At 36.5% G+C, this 26,890-nt stretch overlaps 1 protein-coding gene and 1 long non-coding RNA gene across 5 annotated transcripts in view; both read right to left on the reverse strand.

Annotated features, from left to right (window-relative positions):
* Positions 1-227: 227 nt before the first annotated feature.
* The window catches only part of PNPLA8 (patatin like phospholipase domain containing 8), a 34,066-nt gene continuing 7,403 nt past the window's right edge, over positions 228-26,890 (reverse strand). For 3 of the 4 annotated variants that reach the window (XM_059655719.1, XM_059655720.1, XM_059655717.1), the window contains exons 2-10: positions 25,098-26,109; positions 24,798-24,947; positions 21,432-21,583; positions 18,740-18,834; positions 16,422-16,593; positions 13,511-13,568; positions 12,618-12,812; positions 6,883-7,078; positions 228-2,269 (exon numbers count right to left, since the gene is read on the reverse strand). In XM_059655719.1, the coding sequence (XP_059511702.1) occupies positions 1,995-2,269; positions 6,883-7,078; positions 12,618-12,812; positions 13,511-13,568; positions 16,422-16,593; positions 18,740-18,834; positions 21,432-21,583; positions 24,798-24,947; positions 25,098-25,856 (2,052 nt within the window). In that variant the 5' untranslated portion in view covers positions 25,857-26,109 and the 3' untranslated portion in view covers positions 228-1,994. Of the gene's footprint in view, positions 2,270-6,882; positions 7,079-12,617; positions 12,813-13,510; positions 13,569-16,421; positions 16,594-18,739; positions 18,835-21,431; positions 21,584-24,797; positions 24,948-25,097; positions 26,244-26,890 lie in introns of all 4 variants that reach the window. The other variant, XM_059655718.1, reaches the window with a different exon arrangement.
* LOC132211136 (uncharacterized) lies at positions 4,877-6,876 on the reverse strand. The gene is made up of 2 exons (XR_009447424.1): positions 5,902-6,876; positions 4,877-5,795 (listed from the first exon to the last, which is right to left on the reverse strand). It is a non-coding gene; the product is annotated as an uncharacterized LOC132211136 (long non-coding RNA).

Here is a 26,890-nt window from a genome sequence, read left to right on the forward strand (position 1 = left end):
CTCCTCTATCCCTTCAGACTGCAGGCAGACATTTTGTGACATCCTTCTCCACTCAGAAGATCCTTTGATATCTACTTTATCCTGAATAAAATGAGGCTTGGGAGGGTAAGAAACACACAGTGTAATTATAACCCCCAGGGGAAATCCCAGTCAGCCCATATGCCTCTAGGGACAACTCTATCTGAGGTACTATTAATAAAGAATAATATCTGCAGTAAAAACAGAACTGAAATATCACCAGCATGCCATTTATTACAGAAATAAGAATTCTGAGACATCCAACAAGGCCTAAGCAACAAAACAATTTTTATACTCTATATTTTTATATAATTGATGAGTTGGAGAATTTAATCACATTTTATTTCTAAGATAGACTCTTCTTGGTTTCTTTAAAAAGAACAGGTATTTTACTTGTGTAGGACTGAAAATTCATTTTCACAACTTTTCCTATCTTTTGCTTGTACATTTTCAGAATTTACTTTTTAGGTTACCATAAAGAAAAGTAAGTAAAATTTTAGAGCTAGCTTTCCTCACTTTACAAATGACGTATCTGAAACCAAGAAGCTGTCTGCCCTCCTCCAGGTCACAAATGGGTCTCTCTGCATTAGAGCTTGAGCCAGGATTAGCATTCAAACTCTCAGCTCCCCTCAGCACTCCCTGAACCACACCATATCCTGTGAATCAGCAAAGAACAACATGACAACCTGGGAAACTGTGGTTTTAGCTTTAGTTCATACACACAAAGCAAAGGACACTTACCTTTTTTTTTTCATTTTCTTGACAAATCTAAACATGATATAAGGATTAAGAAGGCAGATAGATAATACAACAAAGATGAATTTGGTTGGTATAAACAATGATCTAAGTTGGTTTATGTTATTAACCTCTGTGAAATCCAGTTAAAGGAGTTAATATGGTAAAACAAGCCTAACTTATTTTTTTTAAATATATATTTTATTGATTTCAGAGAGGAAGGTAGAGGGAGAGATGGAAACATCGATGCAAGAGAATCATTGATTGGCTGCCTCCTGCATGCCCCTTCCTGGGGATCAAGCCTGCAACCCTGGCATGCGCCCTTGACTGGAATCAAACCCAGGACCCTTTAGCCTGCAGGTCAACACTCTATCTGCTGAGCCAAACCAGCTAGGGCAAGCCTAACTTATTTTTTAAAGCATACTCTTGATAGGTATAATCAAATGCTACAAAGAAATGGGGAACTACATTACGAATAATAATCTTAAAATGACTTTAGCCTTTTAACAAATTATTTCAATAGTTTATTTTTGTTAATAAGAATATTTTCTTAGTAAATTAATTTTATGACATTGAATAATAAGCTAGAGTTAGAAAAGTTAACATACAGCATTATCTTTAAATTTCAAGGGTGAAAAGTGATTGACTGGAATCTCACCTATGATTTTGAATCAATCAAGTTTGAATAGAAAACTGTATCTGGTTCTTTCATATTTCCAATGTAAAAGTACTTTGACAGAAAAAATTCCACTTTTCTGTATGTGTTTAAATGATATTACAGTAAAAGGCAACATTTGGATAGCAGAATGTAGCTCGTGAATACATGTGATGTAAATTTAAAAAGAAATTAGCTTTTCCACATGGAAGAAAATCAATGATCAAATAAATTCAACATGATTATGGTGACTAAAGCAAAAATATCAAGTATGATATTTTTTCAGTTGTTTGGCATATATTAATATATTTTCAAACATCAAACAATATAACATCGATATCTACAACAACAAACTAGCACAATAAGATTCTTAAAATATAGCTAATTATTAACATCATAAAAACCTAATTCCCTTATAAATTCTGCCTCTGTGCTGTGCAAGCTAGTCCAAGCACCATCTTTTTCAGGATTCCCCAGAATTCATAAGTATTTCAAAGTTAACTCATGTTGAACCCTATGATTTCTCACTGGGTCTGTGGATCTTCTCAACAGGCCTTCATTTATGGGAATTATACGCACACACTCATCACAATTTTGAAAAGAATGAAAGGCCTTCATACATGTCAGATTTTAATTTTATCCAGTCATTAATTTTCTGCAGAGTTGTTTTTTCTTGACGTAAAATTTTTGCAAGTTTGTTCATTTTTTCTTCATTTCTTTCTATGTATCTCAACCCTTCCAACTGCAGTTGATCCAGCTTTTCATTGCGACTTTCATCTAGAGGTATGTTTTCACACATTACAGGATTGAATCTAAAATAGGTGTCGGGAGGTAACAGACCATCAAGCATTACATGGACTTCTGTTAAAACAAACAGAGACAATAGGGTGGTTAAGAAAAGTTATTCTACAGTGATCCAATGTTATTTTTAATATATTTTATTGATTTTTCAGACAGGAAGGGAGAGGGATAGAGAGCTAGAAACATCAATGAGAGAGAAACATCGATCAGCTGCCTCCTGCACACCTCCCACTGGGGATGTGCCTGCAACCAAGGTACATGCCCTTGACCGGAATCAAACCTGGGACCTTCCAGTCCGCAGGCTGATGCTCCATCCACTGAGCCAAACCAGCCAGGGCTCCAATGTTATCTTCTTAAAGAATTCTATTCTTATAGGAAAATTATAAAGCCTTGCTTATTTTATCATTCCTGCTAATTAACCTTAGAAAAGGAATCCGTAATAATAAATATACTATAAAATAAAATTCACCTATCAGAATACTTCATATAATTCTGTTAAATTAGGATACTTGCTCTAGTACTTTCTTCTCTCTGTTTTTGGTCATACTGTTAGCCACTGCTGAAATGCCTTTTCAACCTCCATTTTTTTTTTAAAAAAATTTCTGGAGTTATCTTTATTGAGGCATAATTTACTCACAATAAAATTCACCAATTTTAAGAAAAAGCCAAGTTCTGACACATATACAATGTAACCACCACAACAATCATGACATAGGCCATCTCCATCACTTAAAAATTTCCATCATGCTTCTTTATAGTTGGTTCCTCTTACCATTCTCTCTTCTAGAATTTCACATAAAATCATAGCCCTTGTATGCCAAGCGTTTTTTACTTAGCAAAATGCTTTTGAAATTCATCTATGTTGTAGCATATATGAATAATTCCTTTCTTTTTACTGCTGACTAGTATTCCATTATACAATCCTCCTATCTAATAAAAGAGAAACATGGTAATTAGCTGTACATCCGCTACCCTTCCCATTGGCTAATCAGGGCGATATGCAAATTAACTGCCAGCCAAGATGGCGGCCGGCAGCCAGGCAGCTGAAGCAGAACATGAGGCTTGCTTGCTCCAGTGATGGAGGAAGCCAAGGTTCCCCACCTGCCGCCACCAGGCTCTGAGCTCCTGAAGCAACAGCTCCAAAAGATACAGTGTTTAAATTATAGAAGCTAAAATATGGCAGTAAATTTGCATATACCAGTTGCAAGGGAAGACTGAGGACAACATGGAGGGCCAAGCGGTACAGAAGGGAGCTAAGTAGAGGCCTCGAGGACAGAAACGGAGCCAAGGCTGCGGAGGTGGGAGGCGGGAGGCGGGAGGGCAAGCCCAGCCACAGCGGCTGCGAGCCGGAGGAGCAGCGGCTTGGAGGGGAAGGGGCAGCGCCTGGGAGCGGGAGGGAAAACCCATTAGGAGTGGCTGGGAGCAGGAGGGGAAACCTGCCACAGCGCCTGGGAGCAGGAGGGGAAACCCAGCAGGAGAGGCTGGGAGCAGGAGGGGAAACCTGCCACAGCGCCTGGGAGCAGGAGGGGAAACCCAGCAGGAGAGGCTGGGAGCGGGAGGGGAAACCCAGCCACAGCAGCTCGGAGTGGGAGTACAGCCCGCCTCAGCGGGTTTCGCTCCCCTCTCTGCTTCGCTCCAGCCGCTGGAAGCCCTAATCTTGCAGGAATATTCCTGCAACAGGCCTCTAGTTCTATACAATAAAAGGCTAATATGCAAATTGACCAAACGTCAGAATGGCGCTATGACATGCACTGACCACCAGGGGGCAGACGCTCAACGCAGGAACTGCACCTGGTGGTCAGTGTGCTCCCCCTGTGGGAGCACTGCTCAGCGAGAAGCTGGGTTCAGGGGCTAGCAAGTGCAGTGGAGGTGGTGGGAACCTCTCCCGCCAAAGCGGCAGACATCCCCCAAGGGGTCTTGGGCTGTGAGAGGGTGCAGGCTGGGATGAGGGAACCCCACTCCCAGCCCCTAGTGCATGAATGTTGTGCACCGGGCCTCTAGTATAGCATAATTTGTTCTCTCCTGTCTTGTTCTCTTCAGTTTTTAGATATTAGTAATAATCTTCCTAGAAATATTTATACCTAAGTTATTTTTGTGGATCGATGATTCTATTTCTCCCGGGAATGAAATTGCTGGGCATAAGGTAAAAGTATGTTCTTTGTTTTTTAAAAGAACTACAGTACTGTTTTCCAAACCATTTTCTATACCATTTTGCATGCCAACCATCAATACACCAGAGTTCCCACTACTTCACATTTTTGCCAAAACTTGGGATTATCAGTCTTAATTTTAGCCATACCAAAGGATGTGTGGTGGTACCTTGTGGCTTTAATATTCATTTCCCTAATGACTCAGGATGCTGAGACGTCTTTCATCTGTACAGTGGGGCCTTGACTTACGAGTTTAATTTGTTCCGTGACGGAGCTCGTAACTCAAATTACTCATATATCAAATCAAAAAGTGAACAAGTGAGACACGTGATGCTGGGCTGATGTTGTGGCGTTCACTGTGACGTTCGCTGTGCCAACTAGCGGTGGGGTATCTGAAGCTGGCTCGTAACCCGAACTTTAGCTCGCAACTCAAAGCAAAAAATCGGCCGAGAGACGGCTCGTATCTCGAAAAACTCGTTAGTCGGGACACTTGTAAGTCAAGGCCCCACTGTATATCTTCTTCATGGAATGTCTGTTCAAATATTGAGCTCATTTTTTTTTTTACTGAATTTTTTTCTTCTTTTATAGGTAAGAATTCTCTCTATATTTTGGATATGATTATATATTTCTGGTAATGGTTTACTAAAATTTATTTCAGTCTGTACCTTGTCTTTTCATTATTAAAAGTATCTTTGAAATATCAAAATTTGTAATTTGATAAAATCTTAATTTTCTTTTTTGGTTCATGCTTTTTGTGTTCTATCTAAAAAATCTTCACAAACATCAAGGCCATTAAGATTTTTCTCCAGGGTATTTTTTCTAGTAGTTTTACAGTTTTAGCTGTTATAATTAGGTCTATGGTCCATTCAAGTTAATTTCCGTATATAGAATGGTCAAGGTTCAATTTTTTGAATATAGTTATCTGGCTGTCCCAGTACCATTTGTTGAAAAGAATATCCTTTACTCATTGAGTTACCTTTATCAAAAGCCTTTTGAACTTATGTGTATAGATCTATTTCTGTATTCTCTTATATACCACTGACCTATGCCTATCTTTATGCAAATAACAGTCCCTTGCTTACTGTATTTGTATAGTTTTGAAGTCAAAGGATGTAAGCACTCCAACTTTGTTCTTTTTATTTTTTATTTTTTTAATATATTTTATTGATTTTTTTACAGAGAGGAAGGGAGAGAGATAGAGAGTGAGAAACATCGATGAGAGCGAAACATCGATCAGCTGCCTCCTGCACACCTCCTACTGGGGATGTGCCCACAACCAAGGTATATGCCCTTGACCGGAATCGAACCTGGGACCTTTCAGTCCCCAGGCCGACGCTCTATCCACTGAGCCAAACCAGTTAGGGCAACTTTGTTCTTTTTAAAAACTGTCTTGGCTATTTTAGGTCCTGTGCATATCCATATAAATTCTTCATAAACTAGAGTATAAATACATAAAAGCAGCATTTCATGTTTCTTAAAAATTTCAAATGAGCCCATCACAGGGTCCGCACAAAGTATATGTTTAAGTATTATGAAACTTACTGATTACAGTTCTTTTTTCCCCCTCAGATTGCTTACAGTAAGAATATTTTATTGACTTGACAATAAAATTCCACATAGTGAAAAATCCAGTATATCAGCTTTTCTTGGGTTATCATTTAATAGATGAAAGTCCTCAGTGGGTTGTTTAAGATCCTCCCATAGGCTAAGGACTTAACTAATAAGATGGTAATATGGAAAAAGTGACATTCAAAAGCAAGGAGCTAAGTGGTAACAATTCTTTGTAAAAATTTAACTGACTTCACATAAGACTTAAAAATAAAATAATAAAGAGATCTAGCAAGTTTGGGGAACAGAAAAAATGGAAGTGTAGCCAGCTACACTTTATAAAAGGGACACATTTTGAGAGGGGAAAGGGAAGAATAGATATATTCAAAAGCTGGGTCTTACAGGGCCTATAAATTTCAGTGAATAATATTTCTGGATTTGGTTCTAGGTGTGATAGAAAGCCTGGAGGGTTTTGAGCAGGGTAAAAAACATGATTTATGTTTTTTAAAAAATCACTTCAGCTTTTATATGAAGACTAGATCATTGGGGTAGAAGAGTGAAGAACTTATTCTAATTCCAGTTGGCCTCCACGTTACTAAATAATCGAATTCTGTAAGTATTCTAATTTTCTCACTGTTATGTGTATATTTGAACCAACCTGATTCCTTTTCTTTTCCGTTTCGCAACTGGCAGAATAGTCCCCAAACCAAGCCTTTGTGCTAATCCAGGTTTAGATACTTTTCCAACTGTAAGTAGGCAAAGGTAGCACTAATTCCCGCATAGAGAATAGCCTCTATTCTAGGGTCATTTAGAAGAAATGAGTGAGGAGAAATAAAAACAGAAGACTTGCTCCCATGTGCTTCCTAAGCCTACACAAATATAGACATAACATACTTTTTTGCAGTTAGCATGAGCATATTCTACTAAAAGCTGAATTTTAGAAGTTAAAGTGCTCTAAAATAGCAAACAACTAACCTTCTGTATCTGTCGCACTGTTGATAACATTAGACAGTTTGGCTTTCAAGCTTGTAGACGTCATGGTGTTTTTCACATCACTCTCATAACGTCCAGTGCCTAAGGATACTATACACTCAAGGGGGACGTCTGGCCAAAGACATTTACATTCGTGCATTGCTAAGGCTGAAGGGTTATTCAGAAGCAAACCTCCATCCTGCAAAATATAAGTTAAGAAAATATAATACAGAACTCTTAAAAGTGAAATGCTATTTTACAAATATGAAAAGAAAAATTATATTTTAAACAGTTTGAAATTTACTCATAGGAAAAGCTGGATTATATAATAAATTCAACAACATATTACTTAAAAACAAAAGGTTCCTTTAAGGTGAATTGAGTTTATATACCACAGATACAAAGAAGTCATGCAAAAACTCACAGGCCTCACTGGCCTTATTAAGCTTTCATTTCTTATTATGAAAGTTCTTTGAACTTCTTGGACTGCTTTGCACATTTTGCTCAAAACTACTGAAATGAATTAAATTACTTTTTAAGATATATTATCTTGTTTAATGGTTAATATAGCTCCTATATAAAACCTAAGAAAAGAATTATGGCTCTGCCCAGCTGGTGTGGCTCAGTGGTTGAGCATCGGCCTATAAATCAAGAGGTCACAGTTAGATTCCTGATTAGGGCATATGCTGGGGTCGTGGGCTCGATCCCCAGTATGGGGTGTGCTGGAGGCAACCGATCAATTATTTTCTCTCATCATTTATGTTCCTCTCTCTCTCCGCCCCCCTCTGAAAAAAAAAAAAAATTATGGTTCTCCTAAACAATTAAAGCTAATTCTTCTTTCACAAGTCAAATATAACCAAATTAATTCAATGAAACTTAAGCTGTAATTTTCTTAACAGTATAATTTTAAAGTTATTACATTCATTATAATGCAGACATAACCTAAACAAAGCAGGCAAATTTTGTACTTCTAAGCATTTATCAATTACCAATATTATTTTGAAGAATTCAAAAGAGGATAAAAAATGCTGATAGAGTACTATAAAAATGTAGTAGAATGTAGTGCAAATTTCTCTCTGTAACTTTTTTTTTTTTCTTAAAGTATTACAAAGAGTATTACATATGTCTCCTCCGCCCCCCCCCCCCACCCCGCCCCTTGACATTCCCCCGGCTTCCCCTACCCCCCAGTGGCTTGTGTCCATTGGTTATGCTTATATGCATGCATACAAGTCCTGTAACTTTTACCTATTAATTTAAGATTTTGCATTTTGAAGTTTCACAGAAATGGTCATCTTCTACTCCCACAATGTAGCCATTTGTGAATTATTTGCAGTTTTCTGAATGAGCCACCTTCTCTGGCCTTCATGCCTTTGCTCATGTTGTCATCTCAAAACACACTTTCCCTGGCCTCCTTCTTTACTCAACGAACCCCCACTTATTCTTGAAAATATGGCCCAAGAGTCATTTATTCTATTAAGACCCTAACTGAAATAATACTAACATACTGAGTAGAAAACAATCCATTTCTACTGGAAGATAAGACATTACTGAATTCTATAGTAGTATATTGAAAAAGAAATTTGAAATGTCTTACCCAATAATAGGTAGAGAAATATAACCTTAAATTGTCATTCAGTAATGCAACACATATTTTAAATGAAGGTCCTGTTATCAAAGGGGAGCGTGGCTTGTCTCCCCTAGATGCTGGTGGAAGCTGGAATAGCATTTCCAGAGGCCCAGGTGAGTGCTGGAATATGTACACAGAGCTCTGGCTGATCACAGGATTTCAGTTCTCTCCAGGACCAGCTGCCCTCAGTGTTATTGATCTCGTAACTTGTTGTCTGTCTCTGGCACCAGAACTTCCCAGCACCATATATATACCTTTGATCACCCACACATTCTCATTGTTTCAGAGATATAAGCACATGATCTGAGGGGATCCATTTCGTCTTGTTACTGCCAGGACTGTGTTTCTGTATAGAAGTTCCCTATTAAACTCTTTAACCTACAAGGCTGGACTTATCTGCCTTGTTCTTTGATCTCTCAGCTCTTTCGGCATTTGGGGGCTACTTTTCCATACACAGCTCTTCCAAAACACACCTCTCATACTGCTTAATTATAGTCCTACTTGCAATAACTGCTTAAACAGAATATTAATCTATAACACTCTCCTAATTCCAGAAAGGATATAAAGTAATTTACATTAAAACACGTCAGACATGACAGTCAAAAGGGGTTTTAAAAATGAGAATGAAAATAACTGAATATTCTAAGAACTTATCAAATAAGAAGATTGTAAGTTCCACATTTTAGTTTTAAACTTCTTGGCAACTACTGAAAGATTGGAAAGAAACTTGTTTGAATGTTTTCTTTGTTTAAGCAACCAATATCATTCATGCCTTAGAATATGCGAATCAACCTTACACAGTATCTTTTGAAGAAAAAAATACCCCATTTCTTCCTCAAATATTGCAAGAGAATATGCAGTAAAAAATATGTCCTTAAGGTTTGTTTATACTCTAGATTCCATTTGAATATTCTTATTAAATTCGATGTGCCAATCTTTTTAAAGTAAAGTCAATGTTTTACATGAAAACATATTCTTTGTACACGTAGTCATGTGCTTTACATAAAATTTATACAAGTTATTTCAACCTAAATTCAAAGATTATGGGCATCAATACAAAAATGGCTAAGCATGAAAAGAAATAACATTGATCTATCTCAGTGGTTCTCAACCTTCCTAATGCCGCGACCCATTAATATAGTTCCTCATGTTGTGGTGACCCCCAACCATAAAATTATTTTCGTTGCTACTTCATAACTGTAATTTTGCTACTGTTATGAATCGTAATGTAAATATCTGATATGAAGTATGTATTTTCATTGTTACACATTGAACATAATTAAAGCATAGTGATTAATTACAAAAACAATATGTAATTATATATGTGTTTTCTGATGGTCTTAGGCGACCCCTGTGAAAGGGTCGTTCAACCCCCAAACAGGTTGCAACCCACAGGTTGGCGACCCACAGGTTGAGAACCGCTGATCTATCTGAAATGGAAAAAGAACCACTAAATTACTTTGGTTTATTATGTGTATTCTACAAGGTTGAATTAAACTTTAGAACTACTACTTCTTAGATAGAAAGCAAATTAGGTCACTTCTTTTGAAGTCTGGGAACAAACATATGGCCCTGAAATGCCCTGATTTACCATTTGAGACTTTCACTAATATTTGTCATAACAGCAATTCTGTAGCATGACAATCATCTTAAAGTTGTAAGACTTAACTATTACATTTTGAATACGCTGTTACTTCTCATTTATGACATGGCAAGAATGTGGAGAAACAGTTGTTAAAAAGAGCAAGCTACATCTATATATATAAAACCCTAATATGCAAATAGACTAAACGGTGAAACAACCGAACCGGTTGCTATGATGTACGCTGACCACCAGAGGGTGCGTGCGGAACATGGCAGGTGTCGGCCACAGTGGGATAGTGGGGCAGGTAGGCCAGGGCGCCAGACCAAGGCAGGGCACTGGTTGTTGTCATCGGGGTGAGCCTCTGGTGGTTACTGAAAATTCTTTGCTCCCGTGTGCTGTGGTCCCACCCAGCACTTGCACCTGCTGCCAGCCCTGATTGCCCCTCAGGGGTTCTCCACCTCCCCCTGGCTCCTGAGGGGCGATCAGGTTGGCAGCTGCCTCTTATACCTGCTGCCGGTGATAGCCCCACTCACACCTGCAGCCGGCACCTGGCACTGGTCCTGATCACTCAGCTCCATCAGCGGGTGCGAGTGGCAGCTGCCAGCCCCAAATGCCTCTGAGGGCTTCTCCACTGCCCCCTGCTCCTGAGGGGCGATGGGCACAGCAGCAGCTGCTGGTTCTGATTGGTTGGTGCCATCAGCGGGTGTGAGTGGCAGCTGCCAGCCCCAATTGCCTCTGCTGATGGAGCCAGCCCCGCTTGCACCTGCTGATGGTGCAGAGTGATTGGGGCCGGTGCTGGCAGTGTGTGGGAGCGGCGGTGGTGGGAGCAGGGCTGCTGGTAGAGAGGGGACCAAGGGCAACAGCAGGCGGGGCTGGGCGGGGGCGTGGTGAATGGCCCAAGACCTGCCCCTGTGCTCATTGCAGCCTTGCAGCCCACAGTTCCTTTCAAGGTGCATGAATTCGTGCACTGGGCCCTTAGTATTAAAATAAAAACTTTATTTTGACCAATAAGGCCTGAAATCAATGTGAGAAAACCTCTATAGCTAGCACCTTTTGTCCTGAGTGGGGGTAAAAGAAAAAAGAGAAAGGAGAGAAGGGTGTCTTACATAATCAACAATGACTGGTTTGACAAAAAAAGTCTGAATTTACTCCAAAGACAAAAGAAATCCTACTGTAATCTCTTAACTACAAAGATAGAATGTGAGATAGCTGACAGTAACATTTTAAAATATATTTAAGCTAATATAAAAATATAGGAAAAGATAAAATTGATAAAAATGCTATAACATTAACACATATAAATTAAAATTATATAGTTACTATATAATTTATGTATATTTTGAATAACACCTGAAAATTCTTTCAAAGTATTAGTGTTTTTCTTAACATATATCTGAATAACAAATAAAGAAAACATACCATACATCAGTGACTAAAGAGGAAAGGCTACAGACTGGATCAAATGAGACTAATATTAAGTGGGATATCATGTAAAAAATTAAGCATATATAAAAATACATATATTTCAGAAGTATCAGCTCAAAACTTTTATTGCCTTAATACTTAGTATAAGTTATGAGTTAAAATTTCCATAGTGGGAAAAACTTAACAGAGAAAAAAATTTATGATAAGTAAATGAGTCTATATAATAGAAAAATAATAAATTATGAGAAACAGAAATAATATTCAACTTTATATATCATTTAGTCCTAAATTTTAAAACAGTATAATTATTGAAAGCATCTTGTCACTTAACGGTTGTGATCCTAGTCGATGCTTACCCTTTATTAAGATACAAATTTTTAATTTGTAAAATGGAACTAACTCTATTTCATAAGCAGTGATGGTTAAATGAGATAATACATGCAAAGAACTATATAAGTGTCTGGAACATAGCTAATTTAAGTGTTTATTAATATATTATTATATCCTCTCTTTCAAAATATGACCACTAAATGTAAGGTATAGCGTAGGGAATAGAGTCAATAATATTACATGACTATGTATGGTGTCAATTGGATTTTAGACTTATCAGGTTATCATTTCGTAAATTATGTAGTTGTCTATATATAAATTACTAAATTACTTTTACGCCTGAAACTAATATGTCAGTGATAACTGAAACAAAAGTTATCTTAAAAAATCACCCAAACTGTCGAACAGACTGGATTCTGCATTTCCAGGGACTGGGCTTCATTTGTGATTTTTACCACACTTAGACAGCCAATCAGATGTACTACTTCATTTTTTCTAACAATAAAACTATCATAATTAGCTATGTCAATCACTTTATATGAAATACTGAAAAAAAAAAATCTTTCCTAAAATATGCTCTTTAAGCCAGGCAGCTTGTTAAAGAAAAGCCAACAATTAAAAATAGCTTCTACTGCACATCTTCTGCCACATGGAGACATGAAAAGGAAGGTCTCCTCGGTGGATGCCTCTATAAGGTCAGTGACATGTAGTAAGTGCTAATTCCTTTCAGTCATGTAAAGGTTTACAAGATAGGCCATAGGCTCAACTTACCTGATGAAGATCACTTCCCAATGCATACTCTGCAAAGTAGCCGGGGGCAGCCGACGAGGCTCTAATGGCCTGCCACATTTTGTACTGACAGCCTCCCAAATAGTGAGAGTTGATTCCAGGAAAATGACCATAGTTTCTGAACACAAAAGCTTTTGGTATGACCCCTCTGTTTACTATGGTACTTACTGCAGCTACCTAGTAAATTAAAAAGTGAATAATATCCATTGTAAGCAGCAATATTTGGAATCTGTAAAAATTAAATATTATTTAGTAGTATGAAAGAAAATATAAATAAGCAAGAGTGAAAGAGCACTAGAGGGAGCTGTATTTGATTTTTCATGGTTTCAGCTTGTTATCCAAAAATAAATACAAACTGCATGGAATTCCTAGGTGCAGAAATCCTACTCTTTAATCAAGTAAGTATTATCAAAGAACATGGAACTTAAGCAATGCTCAGATCACTGTGTTTCAAACAAAATCAAAAGAGAAGCCATGCTGAGACTTATTCTAGTAACAACTACATTTTTAAAAGTGGGATTTCATTTGTATATAATATATATCTAAGATACATATATATATTTCTTTTTAAAAATCTAGGAGAGAAAATGACACAATTTTTCTTAAGTCACTGGATTTGATTAACCCTTATGATAAGTCTTCCTTATCTTTAGTCTCGTTTTTTTATGTTCTTAAACTTTTGTTGTACTTTTACTATATACAGCAAAGGTCTAATGATCACATCCCATATCTTCATAGAATTACTCAATATATAATGAACAATATAACCCTTAAAAAGAGGTTCCTAAGAAATTTTTCCTTTAGTAAAGGGCCTTAGCGTAATTATTTTCACCTAACCTTCAATTCCAACGAGGTGTTATATACTTGAAACTTACCTTAGGACAGGTGGGGTCTCTTGCTGTTTCAATCATTAGTGAAGAGCCCATTTTATCCCTTTATTAAAGGAGAAGAAATAAATTATATCAAAATTATCTCCTAACATTAGGGAATATATGCTATGCAATCACTGTTTGCGCATGGTTTTATCGAAGTGCTGAGGAACCAAATTTAAAAAAAAGTATATGAATCTCCTCTAGGAGGCTTATCATCCAATTAATGTATATGAAACAATATGTGGTTAGTATTTATTAATTTATTACTCAAACTACAAGTATCTACTGTAGTATCTGGGAAAGATGCATGGAGGTGTAGCTTGAAAAGGACTCCAAAACATGGCAAGTAACACATTCAAAGTCAGGACCTACGAGGGGAAAGGCACAGAGGCAGAATCAATTTGTTGTTTCCAGAGTCCTCCTGACAGAATAAAGCTGCTGTGCTGAGGCTGGACTGTAGGATGGGTGGGCTGGTTAGAGTAGTCCAAAACCCACATCAGGACAGTCAGCCTTTAAGCTTGTATTAGCAATACAGAGTCAATGTCACCCCACAAAAAATATTTGTTAAGTCATCTGAGTTGGCATTTGAATTACTGCAACATTACAGAAATTGTGCTTTGGGCAGCAATTTTTACAAGTTCATTATAGGGGAATTTTATTTCAGTGCAGATTATTTCCTGACTTAAAAATTATGTTTTCCCCTTGTATCCTATATAATAAAAGGGTAATGTGCAAATTGACCCTAACAGCAGAATGACCAGAATGACCGCTGGACCAGTCACTATGAGGCTCACTGACCATCTCTTGGTCCCTTTCCCCAGCCAGCAGGCTCCGATCGCCTGATGGCCACCTGAGGCAGGGGCGGGGCCAGGGAGCAGGCGGGAACAGCCTACCTCTCGGTCCCTTCCCCTGGCGGTCCGGCACCTATCTCCTGATGGTGATGGGGAAACCAGGGGTGGATGGGGGAGAGGGGTGAGTCCAACTGCAGGAAGCTGGGGAAGATGGCCCTGATTGCAGGCCAGGCCTAGGGACCGTACCCACACATGAATTTTGTGTACCTGGCCTCTAGTTGAATATAAAAACTATGTTTTTTACCAACCTGCCTCCATAAGACAAATACATTTTCCTCAAAAGATACTCATATTTTTCAACTAGAATGTTAGTGAATTCACCTAAGGGTAGTATTTACAAATTAGGTAGTGACCTACCCTTCACAATCTTTTAAAAATATCAAAGTAAAATACTTTCTAAAACGGACAAGATCTTTGTCTTTCTCAACTTGACCTATGATCTTCTGCATGAAGATCAATGTAAAGGATAAAATTACGAGTGTCCTCACTAACGAGTTTTTCGAGATACAAGCCGTCTCTCGGCCGATTTTTTGCTTTTAGTTGCAAGCTAAAATTCGGGTTATGAGCCAGCTTCAGATACCCCACAGCTAGTTGGCGTAGCGAATATCACAGTGAACGCCACAACATCAGCCCAGCATCACGTGTCTCACTCGTTCACTTTCTGATTTGACATATGAGTAATTTGAGTTACGAGCTCCATCACGGAACGAATTAAACTCGTAAGTCAGGGCCCCACTGTATTTCACTTTATCTTTTCATAGAAATCTAGAAGCTGCTTTCACAGTTTAAGCAAAATTCGCATTTGCTTTTTGTTTAGACCTTGATTTATTAACTGAACTGAAATGCTTAGTGAATTAAGTTATAAATATAAATTCAAAAATAAAGTCAGGAACATTGTTTATTTCACAGAGATAAAACAAAAAAAGTTTCAACATTTCTAGATTTTACTGATGCTATAATTAAAAAGTCCCTAAAATAAAATAATCACAGAAAACACCGATAAAAATAAACAATGAGAGAAAAAAAGAAAAAGTCCAGAGAGTAGGTGTGGCAGATTATAATAATAATGCTCCCCAATGAATCACACTTCCCGATATCTATATCCCTGTATATAGTTCCTTTCCACATAACGCTGAGTTAGAGTGGCTTTGGTCAACTGAACATCAGCAGGCATACCATTAGCAAAAGCTTTTAATTTTTACAATCTCTACTACTAATTTTAAACTTGGTTCATGTAAGGTAAAAGCTGAATCATACACAGCAAAGTGTAGGAGGATTTGTTTTAATGAACCCAATGATAGATTTGATTATGGAGTTTGAACTGTTAACTAACCATTTTAGACTTGTGGCTTTCTTTCTATGGTTTGTTTGTTTTTGCTTTTACTTCTATTCTACACTTATTTGCCATGTAGCAATTGTACTGTGCATTACAAAAAAGACTGGGAAAATTTTTTATGGATATCATGTCCATTATAGTTTGCCATAGTATTTTTCTCTAGTTCTCTGTGATTTAATATTACCAAGCTTTCTGTACTTTGTTACAAAACGCCGGTTTACCAGGTAACAATTTTGGTGAGTGTCAAAAAGAATTTATGGTGTATTGCTGTCAATTCACTTTGAATTTAAATAAATAAATAAATAAATAAATAGGAGGCTTGATAAGTACTTTTGCACTGGGGCTTTCATTTTTGGAAAGTGAGTATAATGCTTTGTTGTGTTTTAGGAAAAAAATGTTTAAAAATTAGTATTTTAAAAGAATACCTGTTAATGACTCTGGAGAAAGACTAATGTGGTAAGTAAAAACAATAGGATGCAAAACATGGTGTATATACAATATAGTCTCAAATTTTAAAAAGGCAATTGCAACTTTTACATGAAAATCTCACATGCATGAACTCAAGAAAATAGTGACTAGAATAGATTCACCAAAATATTAAGAGTGATTATATCTAACTAGTAGGATCAATAATTTAATTTTATATTTTTCAGAATTTTTTCAAATTAATATGCACATGTTACCTAGATCATCAAAATGTTTTTTAAAAAGAATAATTATAACTTACTTAAGAATATTTTCCCATGTTTGACTGTCATAAAATGCATGGCTCCAACTCATTTTGACTGTCCCAACAATGACATTTTGTGAAAACACATCCGTTCCTAATTTTCGATAAAGTTCTTCACATTCATCCAGGGGCATATGAAAGAATCCCAGCATGAATGCTAATATAGCACCTGAAAGAAAAAATCTTTTGTTTTTGTCAGTGTTGATGATATAATACTATAAGATATTCTGAATTACTGACTTTGTTAAAACTCTGCCTTTGATACTTTCAAACTGTGTCACCTGGGACAAACTACTTAACCTATCAGAGTCCTATTTTTTTCATCTAAAAAATAAGGGTAATTACAACAACTAAAATTTATAAAGTTCTTATATTAGGATAACAGATGTAAAGGGATTTATTTACTAGGCCTCAGTAAGGATACATAAATGGCAACCAATGATGATAATGACAATTTAAAAACATATAAAAATGTGTTATTTTACATTACATTAATTAAGATATATAATTAAGATGTTGTGGTAGAGAATATCCTTTCTAACCTTAATAAATTACTTAGTTTTGGTCACAGAATACAGTATACTTAACAATTTGCCAATTCATTAAAAAACTGCTTCTTCAGATTGGTCCTGGGAACCAATGTAATTAAAGAAATTAGGTCTCTGGGATGTCCTTTTAAACAGCAGATTTCATATCCTAGCTGCAATTGGTAGGACACACTGCCACCTAGTGTACATAATTACCCTAATCCTGAACTAACAAGAAACTGGAGAAAGGTTAAGGGAATGGGAAGAGGGTGGGGCAAAGCAAAGACCTGTATAGCATCACTGCTTGCTTTGAGATTGCAAAGAAAGAAAAAACACAAAACAAAACAAAAAAACCCCAGAAAATTATTATCATAATGTATTTTAAATATTTCATATGTTTTATTACAGTAAAAGTCTTATTCTAATAAAGGTAAGATAGCATGCACTGTATGGCATAAGTATATAATAGAAATTGCTATTTTTCAATTTGTGGAAAAGTTGTAATTAACATAAGAAATAACTTGCCAAAAATGTAAGTTCCTTTCCTCTTAAGCAGAACTACTATGAAGATGAGCAGACATTTAAAAAACTGAATTTTATCAAACTGGTAAGTACGTTACCTTGAATTAAGTATAAATTTATTAACTTTTCAGAAATTATGAAACAAAATTTCTACATTAGAATATACAAAATGGAAAAAAGTACTGTATTATAAATTAAGTTTAACATAAACTAGAAAACAATGGAAAAGATATATTGTGGTTAAAACAGAAATGTACATATTTCATAAACTGATATTCCCTATGTTCATAGCAGCACAATTCACCATAGCTAAGATCTGGAAACAGCCTAAGTGCCCATCAGTAGATGAATGGATTAGAAAACTGTGGTACATCTACACGATGGAATACTATGCTGCTGTAAAAAGGAAGGAACTCTTACCATTTGCAACATCATGGATGGAACTGGAGAGCATTATGCTAAGTGAAATAAGCCAGTCAATGAAGGAAAAATACCACATGATCTCACTCATTCATGGACAATAGAGACCATTATAAACTTTTGAACAATAATAGATACAGAGGCAGAGCTGCCTCAAACAGATTGTCAAACTGCAGCGGGAAGGCCGGGGAGGGTTGGGGGGCAGGAGGTAGGGGGGTAAGAGATCAACTAAAGGACTTGTATGCATGCATATAAGCATAACCAATGGACATAAGACACTGGGTGATAGGGGAGGCTAGGGGACTGTCTAGCGCGGGGGGATAAAATGGATACATATGTAATACCCTTTGTAATACTTTAAGCAATAAAATAAATAAATAAATAAATAAACTGATATTCTATGCCATGAGTAAATCTCTGTGACTTAAAATTCTCTTTCATGAGCACCCACCTACTAAGAATAGTGCCTCGCAGAGGGACACCTCTCACAACTAAGTACAATCTTATCCATCTTTAATATTCTATTGGTTGAAGTACAACTTAAGTACCTACTTTCCTTACATTTCATCACTGAAGGTGACTATACCATAAGGCAATAATTCATAACTCATAACTGGTCACTGTGACTTTTTAAAAAATATTAGACAACGCAGTACAAACTATTCTCTTAATGTTAATTTATTCCCAATAAATATTTTTAAAAGTTAATTAGGTAAACCAAAGGATTATTCATCAAAACATGAAATTAATACCCATTATTTCAAAGAATGATCTTGAATATAAGTCCTTAATGTTCTTTTTCTTAATGCACTGCTGGGGATGTAGCATTCCCATAATGATAATTACCTGTGCTTACACCACAGATGTAATCAAACAGCTGGTGAACTGGCTTCTGAGTAAGCTCAACTAATTTTCTCAGTGTCTGAAGAGCAACCAAACCCCTACAGAAAAGATAAAGACAAAATGAGAATTCATGTTTCAAGGAAAGCTAAGTTATTGAACAAAACAATCCTAAAAATGGCATTTCTAGCTTATATGCAAACTTGAAAACTAGTAATACAATTTAGCATCAGTAAAAGTTGCTTAAGTTTTTAAGGTAACTTTTGAATATCTGATATTTCCTTTTTTTTTTTTAAATCCTCACCCGAGGATATGCTTTTATTGACTTTGCAAGAGGAAGGGAGAGAGAGAAAAAACATTGATGTGAGAGAGAAACATTGATTGGTTGCCTCCCACACATGCTTGGACCAGGGATTGAACCTGAAACCTAGGCATGTGCCCTGACCAGGAATCAAACCCACCACCATTTCGTGATTGGGAGGATGCTCCAACCAACTGAGCCACACTGGCCAGGGCTGAATATCCAATAGCTAAGTAATGGTACAAAACCTGTGCTATAGCTGCACGTCTTTAAATTTATACTAGTATCTATACTACAAAGATAATCCAATGTAAGATTAAAAATATATACCCCAACTGGGAAAATACTTAAAGCCTCCACTCACCAGTTTGGGAGGCCATATATTGGTTTCTTCTCTCACCAATGTAGCTGGTCACTGATGCTTCTATATGGCTTTGTTTTATATATTTTGTCTTATTTTTTAAGCTTTTATTCATTTTTTAAAACTTAACAATATTAGGACAATACTCTACATTAAGGATGTATTAATTTATGCTACTGGCTTTATTCATTTCTGGATTCTTGCCAAAGGTGGCAAATAGCTTCATAATGAATATGAACGATGAAATAGTCTAGGAAGTGTAGGCGAATTCAGGGTGAATGTAACAAGTTGATAATTTTTTTTATTTTAAAAAATTTATTCTTCAATTATAGTTGATGTACAATATTATGTTAGTGTCCTGTGTGAAAACAGTGATTAGGTATTATGTAACTTACAAAGTGCTCACCCTGATAAATCTGGTAACCTACCTGATACCATAGTTATTACAATATTTTTTACTATATTTCCTATGCTGTATTTTACATCCCTGTGACTATTTTGTAACTACCAATTTGTACTTGTAAATCCTTTTACCTTTTCACCCATTCCCCTAACCACCTCCCATTCAGCAACCATCAGTTTGTTTTGTGTGTTCATTGTGTTTTTTAGATTCCACATGTAATTGAAATCATATGGTATTTGTCTTTGTCTGATTTATTTCACTTAGCACAATGCTCTCTAGAATGTGGATAATTCTTAATACTAGGAGAATATACAGAAATAATTAAGCACTATAATCCCAACACAAGGTGTGAGGTAGAGAAGTCCTGGAACACAATGGTAGCCAGACACCACAAAATAAAATTTGGAGTGCCAAATTGTGCTTTGATACTGTGAAAAGGAAGTCACCAGAAAATACTGTAAGATTCAAGTAAAAAATCAAAAATGTTGATTTTTTTTTTTTAATTGCAAGAAGTAATGTGGATTTGAAGAGTAATACGAGTACATAAGATGGCTTATAAGAGATACACATTATGAATTCAAGGTGAGACATGAAGAATTAAAGATAATGCTGAAGAAAAATATGTTTAATAATGTGACCTCCATTACTTATAAAAATGAAATAAAACGTATATATGTCATAGAAAAATATTTGAATAAAAATATTAAAAATAATCTTGAAATTGAGCTATGATTTGTTTATATATTTTTCTCCCAAGTTTTACTTGTATAATGAGGAGAAACTATTTAAAAAGGCTATATTTAGCCCAGTGGTGTCGCTCAGTGACTGAGCGTCAACCTATGAACCAGGCAGGAGGTCACGCTTCTATTCCCGGTCAAGGTATATGCCCGTGTTGCAGGCTGGATCCCCAATGAGGGCATGCAGGAGGAAGCCGTTCAATGATTCTTTTTCATCACTGATGTTTTTATCTCTCCCTTCCTCTCTGAAATCAATAAAAATATATTTTTAAAAAATTCTTTTATAAACATTACTTTACCAAATGACTAGTTGACATATGGGTAAGACAAATATAAGAAAGCAAACATTATAAAACACTGCCAAGATTTTAAGAGAATCTTGGTTGATAAACTGTCCTAAACTACCCAAAATGTCTGAAAAGACCAAATAAAATATAAATACTAGGTTAAAGAAATTCAGATATGTTAAAGAAGCTTTGAGATTGATAAAGAAGTAAATTAAAAAAAACCTATTTCATCTTTTATTTAAAAAATTTGATTTTGTAATGATATAATTATACCAAATTAGTTTAAAAACATTACTATGACTGAATTGGAACTATAGTTTTTTTGTGTTATTTTTTTGTTGATCCTCAAATGAGGATTTTTTTTCCCATTGAATTTCAGAGAGAAGAAGGGGGACAGAGAGGGAAACATCAATTTGAGAGGGACACATCGACTAGTTGCTTCCCACACTCACCCTAACCAGGGCCAGGGATTGAACCTGCAACCTAGGTACATGACCTTGACCAGGCATTGACCCCTGACCCTTTGGTGCACAGGCTAACGCTCTAACCAGTGAGCAACAACAGCCAGGTTGGAGCTATAGTTTTTAAAAATCATTTTTCTATTCTTACCTTGTTCCTCCACCGTCAATTGTGAGAATTCGGATTCCTCTTCCTTTCACTGGATCCACATAGCCAATTAAAGCCAAAATTTCTCTAACTGCAGCCTGAAGAGTTTCATCCTTAATTTGTCGCAATCGTAATAAATATGGAATAATTTTCTCCTGGATTGAGGAAAAAAGACTTTTTGTTGCTTTTGTGAAATCAAATGTGAAAATGTATGACTATTTTTAACCAACATGTGTAGACCTCCACAATCAAGGTGCAAGTGTTTATTATTTTCTAAGCAATCTTAAATGATACATTAATTTTTGACATTTTAATGTCAATTACTATCTAGAATATATCTGTCCTAATATCTAGGTAAAAAATTAACCTATATCCAAATATTTCTTTTAAAAAATGGAATGCTTAAGAATTAGAGAAAATGTAATTTGCTTAACACAAATTTATAAACTACTAATGTTACAACAAAAGGTTATTATAAATTTTATACAGTATTTTGTCTAAATTCCAAAGTTAAGATGAAACTGCTTCATAGTAATTATTAAACTTGCTATTAAAAGAAAAAAAAAATCTCGTGTACACTGCACATGGGACACAAGGGTACCTCACAATGAAATATATAAATAAAATTAAGGTAGAAGGCAAAAGCTGACCATTACAATTAAAAAATTAGCTTAAACAAACCTGGGAATTCAAGATTTTAAGCATTCAACTTCATACTGTTGATCAGAGGCAAGAACTTAAATCCTAGGGTGCTATGTTGAGTTTCTCAAAGACGCTCTAGGTCAGGGGTCCTCAAACTTTTTAAACAGGGGGCCAGTTCACTGTCCCTCAGACGGCTGGAGGGCCGGACTATAGTTTAAAAAAAAACTATGAACAAATTCCTATGCACACAGCGGTGGCAAACACCCGGCGGGCCGGATAAGTGTTTTCGGCGGGCCGCATGTGGCCTGCGGGCTGTAGTTTGAGGACCCCTGCTCTAGGTTCTGTGCACTGAAGTATCTTACCTGGTCAGTACCCCAGATTTAAAGTTTAAAGGAATAAGTTGAGTGGCAGCTACACTTGTGCTGTGTAACCTCCAGTAAATCAAATAACTTCCCAATGTAGCATTCATTTTGTTTCTTTTTTATAATAAATCATATCTAAGATACATACTATTCTAATTTTTTTTTGCTTTATTTATTCTGGCTTAAAGGCCCCACTAGAGCAGTGGTCAGCAAACTGCGGCTCCCTAGCCACATGTGGCTCTTTGGCCCCTTGAGTGTGGCTCTTCCACAAAATACCATGTGCGGGCGCGCATGTACAGTGCGATTGAAACTTCGTGGCCCACGCGCAGAAGTCGGTATTTTGTGGAAGAGCCACACTCAAGGGGCCAAAGAGCCCCATGTGGCTTGCGAGCCACAGTTTGCCGACCACTGCACTAGAGGAACCTGAGCAATGGTGGAGCATGACTATGTTATCCAATCCAGTTAGGGTAGAACAGTCTCTTTGTAAGAACTAAAAAGTTTGATTAAAAAAAAAAAGTCATCTGCTTAAATGTACTGAAGAGCTGCAGAAGCAATAAGAACAGGAGGGGCTAAGATTCTGGAGAAGGAATAATTGCTGGAAAGTGAGTTCATAAACTACAGCTTGTTTTCCCTTGAAGCATTTGCTGAGTTGGAGAAGAAACTAAAGATTGAAAAACTGGGTTTGGTTCAAAAAGAGGGCCATAATGGAGGACAAAGAAACAGTCCATCTTTTAGAGTCGCGCAGGTTTGGAGCCACAAAACTGAGGACTTGAGGGGCCTCAACCACATAGCTGGTTTCACCCTAAGGTGAATTCTTTCATTATGTGTCATGGGAAGTTAAAGCTGAAAAACTCTGGAGATGAGAGTACACTTTTTTGTACTCGAGATTTCAGGAGGGCGGTAATAGTGAACACATCGGGCTCTCAGCTGCAAGCCCTAGAGAAATACACCCTAAAAAGAGGGCAAACTAGAGGTTTCACCAAATTGTGATGCAGCCTTGACCCAGCTCTGACCCAAATTCAATTGAGGTCATCAGTACCCCCACTTTATGCTTCAAGCAGAGGAAGAAGTAAACTGTCTCTGGAAAAAGAAATCACTTGATATAATCTAGATCCTAAGCAATTTTTTTAAATTCACAGTCCAGCATCCAGAAAAATATATGGTATGTGAAACCAGTACCAAATGATCAAAGACCAAGAGCTGATCCTGATATAACTACCAACAAAATATATTAAAATAAATAACAGCCTGATCGGTGTGGCTCAGTGCTTGAGCCTCGACCCATAAACCAGGAGGTCACAGTTATATTCTGGGTCAGGGCACATGCCTGGGTTTTGGACTCTTTCCCCAGAAGGGGGCAAGTAGGAGGCAGCTGATGGATGATTTTCTTTCTTCGTTGATGTTTCTCTCTCTCTCTCCCTCTCCGTTCCTCTCTCTGAAATCAGTAACAAATACATAAAATAAATTAAAGTAACAACAAAATTACCATCCCCAAACACCATAGACATAGCAATTAATGTTTTAAAAATCAAATGAAAAATGTGTAAGACACTGACACTGAATGTGTAAGACCAAAGAAATCTGAATATTTATGTCCTCTTAAAATTCATATGTTGAAATCCTTATCCCCAAAGATGGCATTATTAGGAGGTGGAGCCTTTGGGAGGTGCTCAGGTTATGAGAGCGGAGCTCTCATGAATGGGATTAGTGCCTTTACAAACGAGGTCTCACAGAGATCCCTTGCCCCTTCCAGGACACAAGGACACAGTGAGAAGGCACCAGCTATTAACCAGGAGGAGGGTCCTCACCAGGTGATCATGCTAGCACCCTGATCTTGAACTTCTAGCTTTCAGAACTCTAAGAAATACATACTATTTTCTGAATGGCAAGTTAAAAATAAGCACTACAGATCTCCAATGAAATGTCAACATCATCTATTCACTATGTTTTCAAATTGTTTGTTAAATATTACAAATAATTCTAGTAGTGCAGATGTACAGAGACTCAGCCCAGACACATCATTCATATTTTATAGTACTTCTCTGAAAACAGACTATTTAAATGGGTATAAATTCTTCTGACTATTTTATATTTGACAAAACTGAGGCAAAGAGAAGCTAACACACTGAGATTTATCTCCCATTTTAAAATGTTTAATCTCAAAGTATAGATATCAGTACCAATAGCATAATTTATATAAAAGGGAGCATTTAGGATTACGTATATCATAGAAAAAATGGGGCAATTACTGGATATTACAGATCAAATGTATGATAAAAACCACAAAAATATTTAAATAAATAATTAGAAGGTTTATTAGTATTTTTATTCCAAAACAAAACCAGAGTAAATAAATTAAAATTACCTTGACAGCCACTCCTTTTCCTTCAGGAAATTCTAGAAGATGAAAAGTCAGTTCTTCAATCCTATTAATGCAGAGTTTTGGGTCAGTTGTTCTTCTTAATGCCTGAACTAATGCCCGGGTTCTGTTATCAATACTCACTCTTGCTATAATCTACAGAGACATATTTAAATATATATGATTATAAAATGAAACTGCTCTAGTAGTACTAACAAATGGTTAAAGTTTCTAAGGTCCTATTAGAAAATAAAACATCAATTTGACAAAAATTAAAACTGAAAACCAGCATGAATAACAACTTGCCTTTTCTCTCTGAAGAATCAAATGCTTTTTCTCCAGTGCATTTTTATCGTCGCCGTCAGCCTGCTCAGCCTTGGGGGCTTCTTCCTGTTCTTCTGACTGACTCTTTGAATCATACTTGAATTTGGGGACAAGTCCACCAATATATCCACCTACTAAAGCTTGTACGCCTTCAGTAGGATAAGAAAGAAAATTAGCAATACTTTTTTTAGTAGAAACTGGAAGGACCTCAGGTGTCCCACTGGGACTTTTGGGCTTGTCCACAGTATCTGAAGAGGATTCTGAGCCTCGCTTCTTGTCAGTCAGCATACCAGGAGTTGCAGATGTGGACTTCCCTTCTTCACCCTTTTTACCTTCAAGCTTTGACTTGTCCTGGAAATCTTTGTTTTCCTTTTTTTGAGACATCTTCTCGACACGTTTGAAGTATGAATTAATATGATTGGATAAAAAATAGAACGACTCTCCAAATTTCGTGGTTATACTATTTGTGTAAGGTAAAGGGCTTTGTTTGCCACTATCTTTATCTTTATCTATAACGTGACTTTGCTTTTCTAAAACAGAACTCTTTTCTGATTTGTCACTATAGTTTTTCAGAGATTTGATGGTTTGTTTAACGTTTTTCTGTTTTAACCAACCACCATCTGATACTTTTCTTAATATTTCAGAACTTGGCTTAAATTGAGCTAAACGTGAGATCATTTCATTCTGATTTCCAAAAACAGCCTTTGAAACAGAGTTCAAAGTACTTTTTATACGGGACATACGAATGCTCACTTTTGTAAGTCCTTTGGGAGCAGAAGTGCTAAGTTTCAAAATTCCATGTAACCCATTGTTGCTTGGAGAGTAACAGTGCTTACTGCAAGAATGCGCTTCACTTTTGGTCCATTTACATCTTATTTTGTTTGTATGAAAACCTCTTTGTAGACTGATGTGGCTTATCTTCCAGTAATGTTTAGGTGAGCACAAGAAATGTAGTTGCTTGCTTTTCTGCTTCCCATAAAGACTTCGGGCATTACTAAGGAGGTAAATATATATATCTATAGTCAAATTAATAGACATAACTTAAAAATCACTTATTTTCTATCTGTTATGACTGTCACTTCAGTCCTGAATGCTTCATTTAAGAAATGCCATAATTCATGGTCTTACCTGAAATGGCAAGAAAACAAAAATTAGGATTCAAGGGCTAATTGAAATTGGGTATAAGAAAAACACATCACTACATGAACTAAACTCAGCAACTTGTTTAAAAAAAAAAAAGAGTATTTCCATTATGATTTTACAGATTTCACTTTTAAGCTAATAGAAAAGAATTCATCTTTCAGTACAGAAGTCAATGAAAAAAGAAAGTGAGTAGTAGGATGTTTCATGAGCACTAATTTAGAAAAGCTATTCAAAGGTAAGTTTTTATTTTATTTTATTTATTAAATATTTTTTTAAAAATTGACTTCAGAGAGGAAGGGAGAGGGAGAGAGAGATAGAAACATCAATGATGAGAGAGAATCATTGATCAGTTGCCTCTTGCACGTGGGATCTAGCCAGCAACTCAGGCATGTGCTCTAACTGGGAATTGAACCGTGACCTCCTGATTCATAGGCTGAGCCATGCCAGCCCAGCTTTATTTTTTTTGTTAATCCTCACCCGAGGATATTTTTCCATTGATTTTTAGGGAGAGTGGAAAAGAGAGGGAAAGACAGACAGAAACATCGATGTGAGAGAAACACATTGATTGGTTGCCTCCTGCACAAGCCCTGACCAGGTCCCTGGCTGGGAGGAGTCTGCAACCAAGGTGCGTG

This window comes from Myotis daubentonii, chromosome 10, assembly GCF_963259705.1.
Source record: "Myotis daubentonii chromosome 10, mMyoDau2.1, whole genome shotgun sequence".
Classification (NCBI taxonomy): Eukaryota; Metazoa; Chordata; class Mammalia; order Chiroptera; family Vespertilionidae; genus Myotis; species Myotis daubentonii.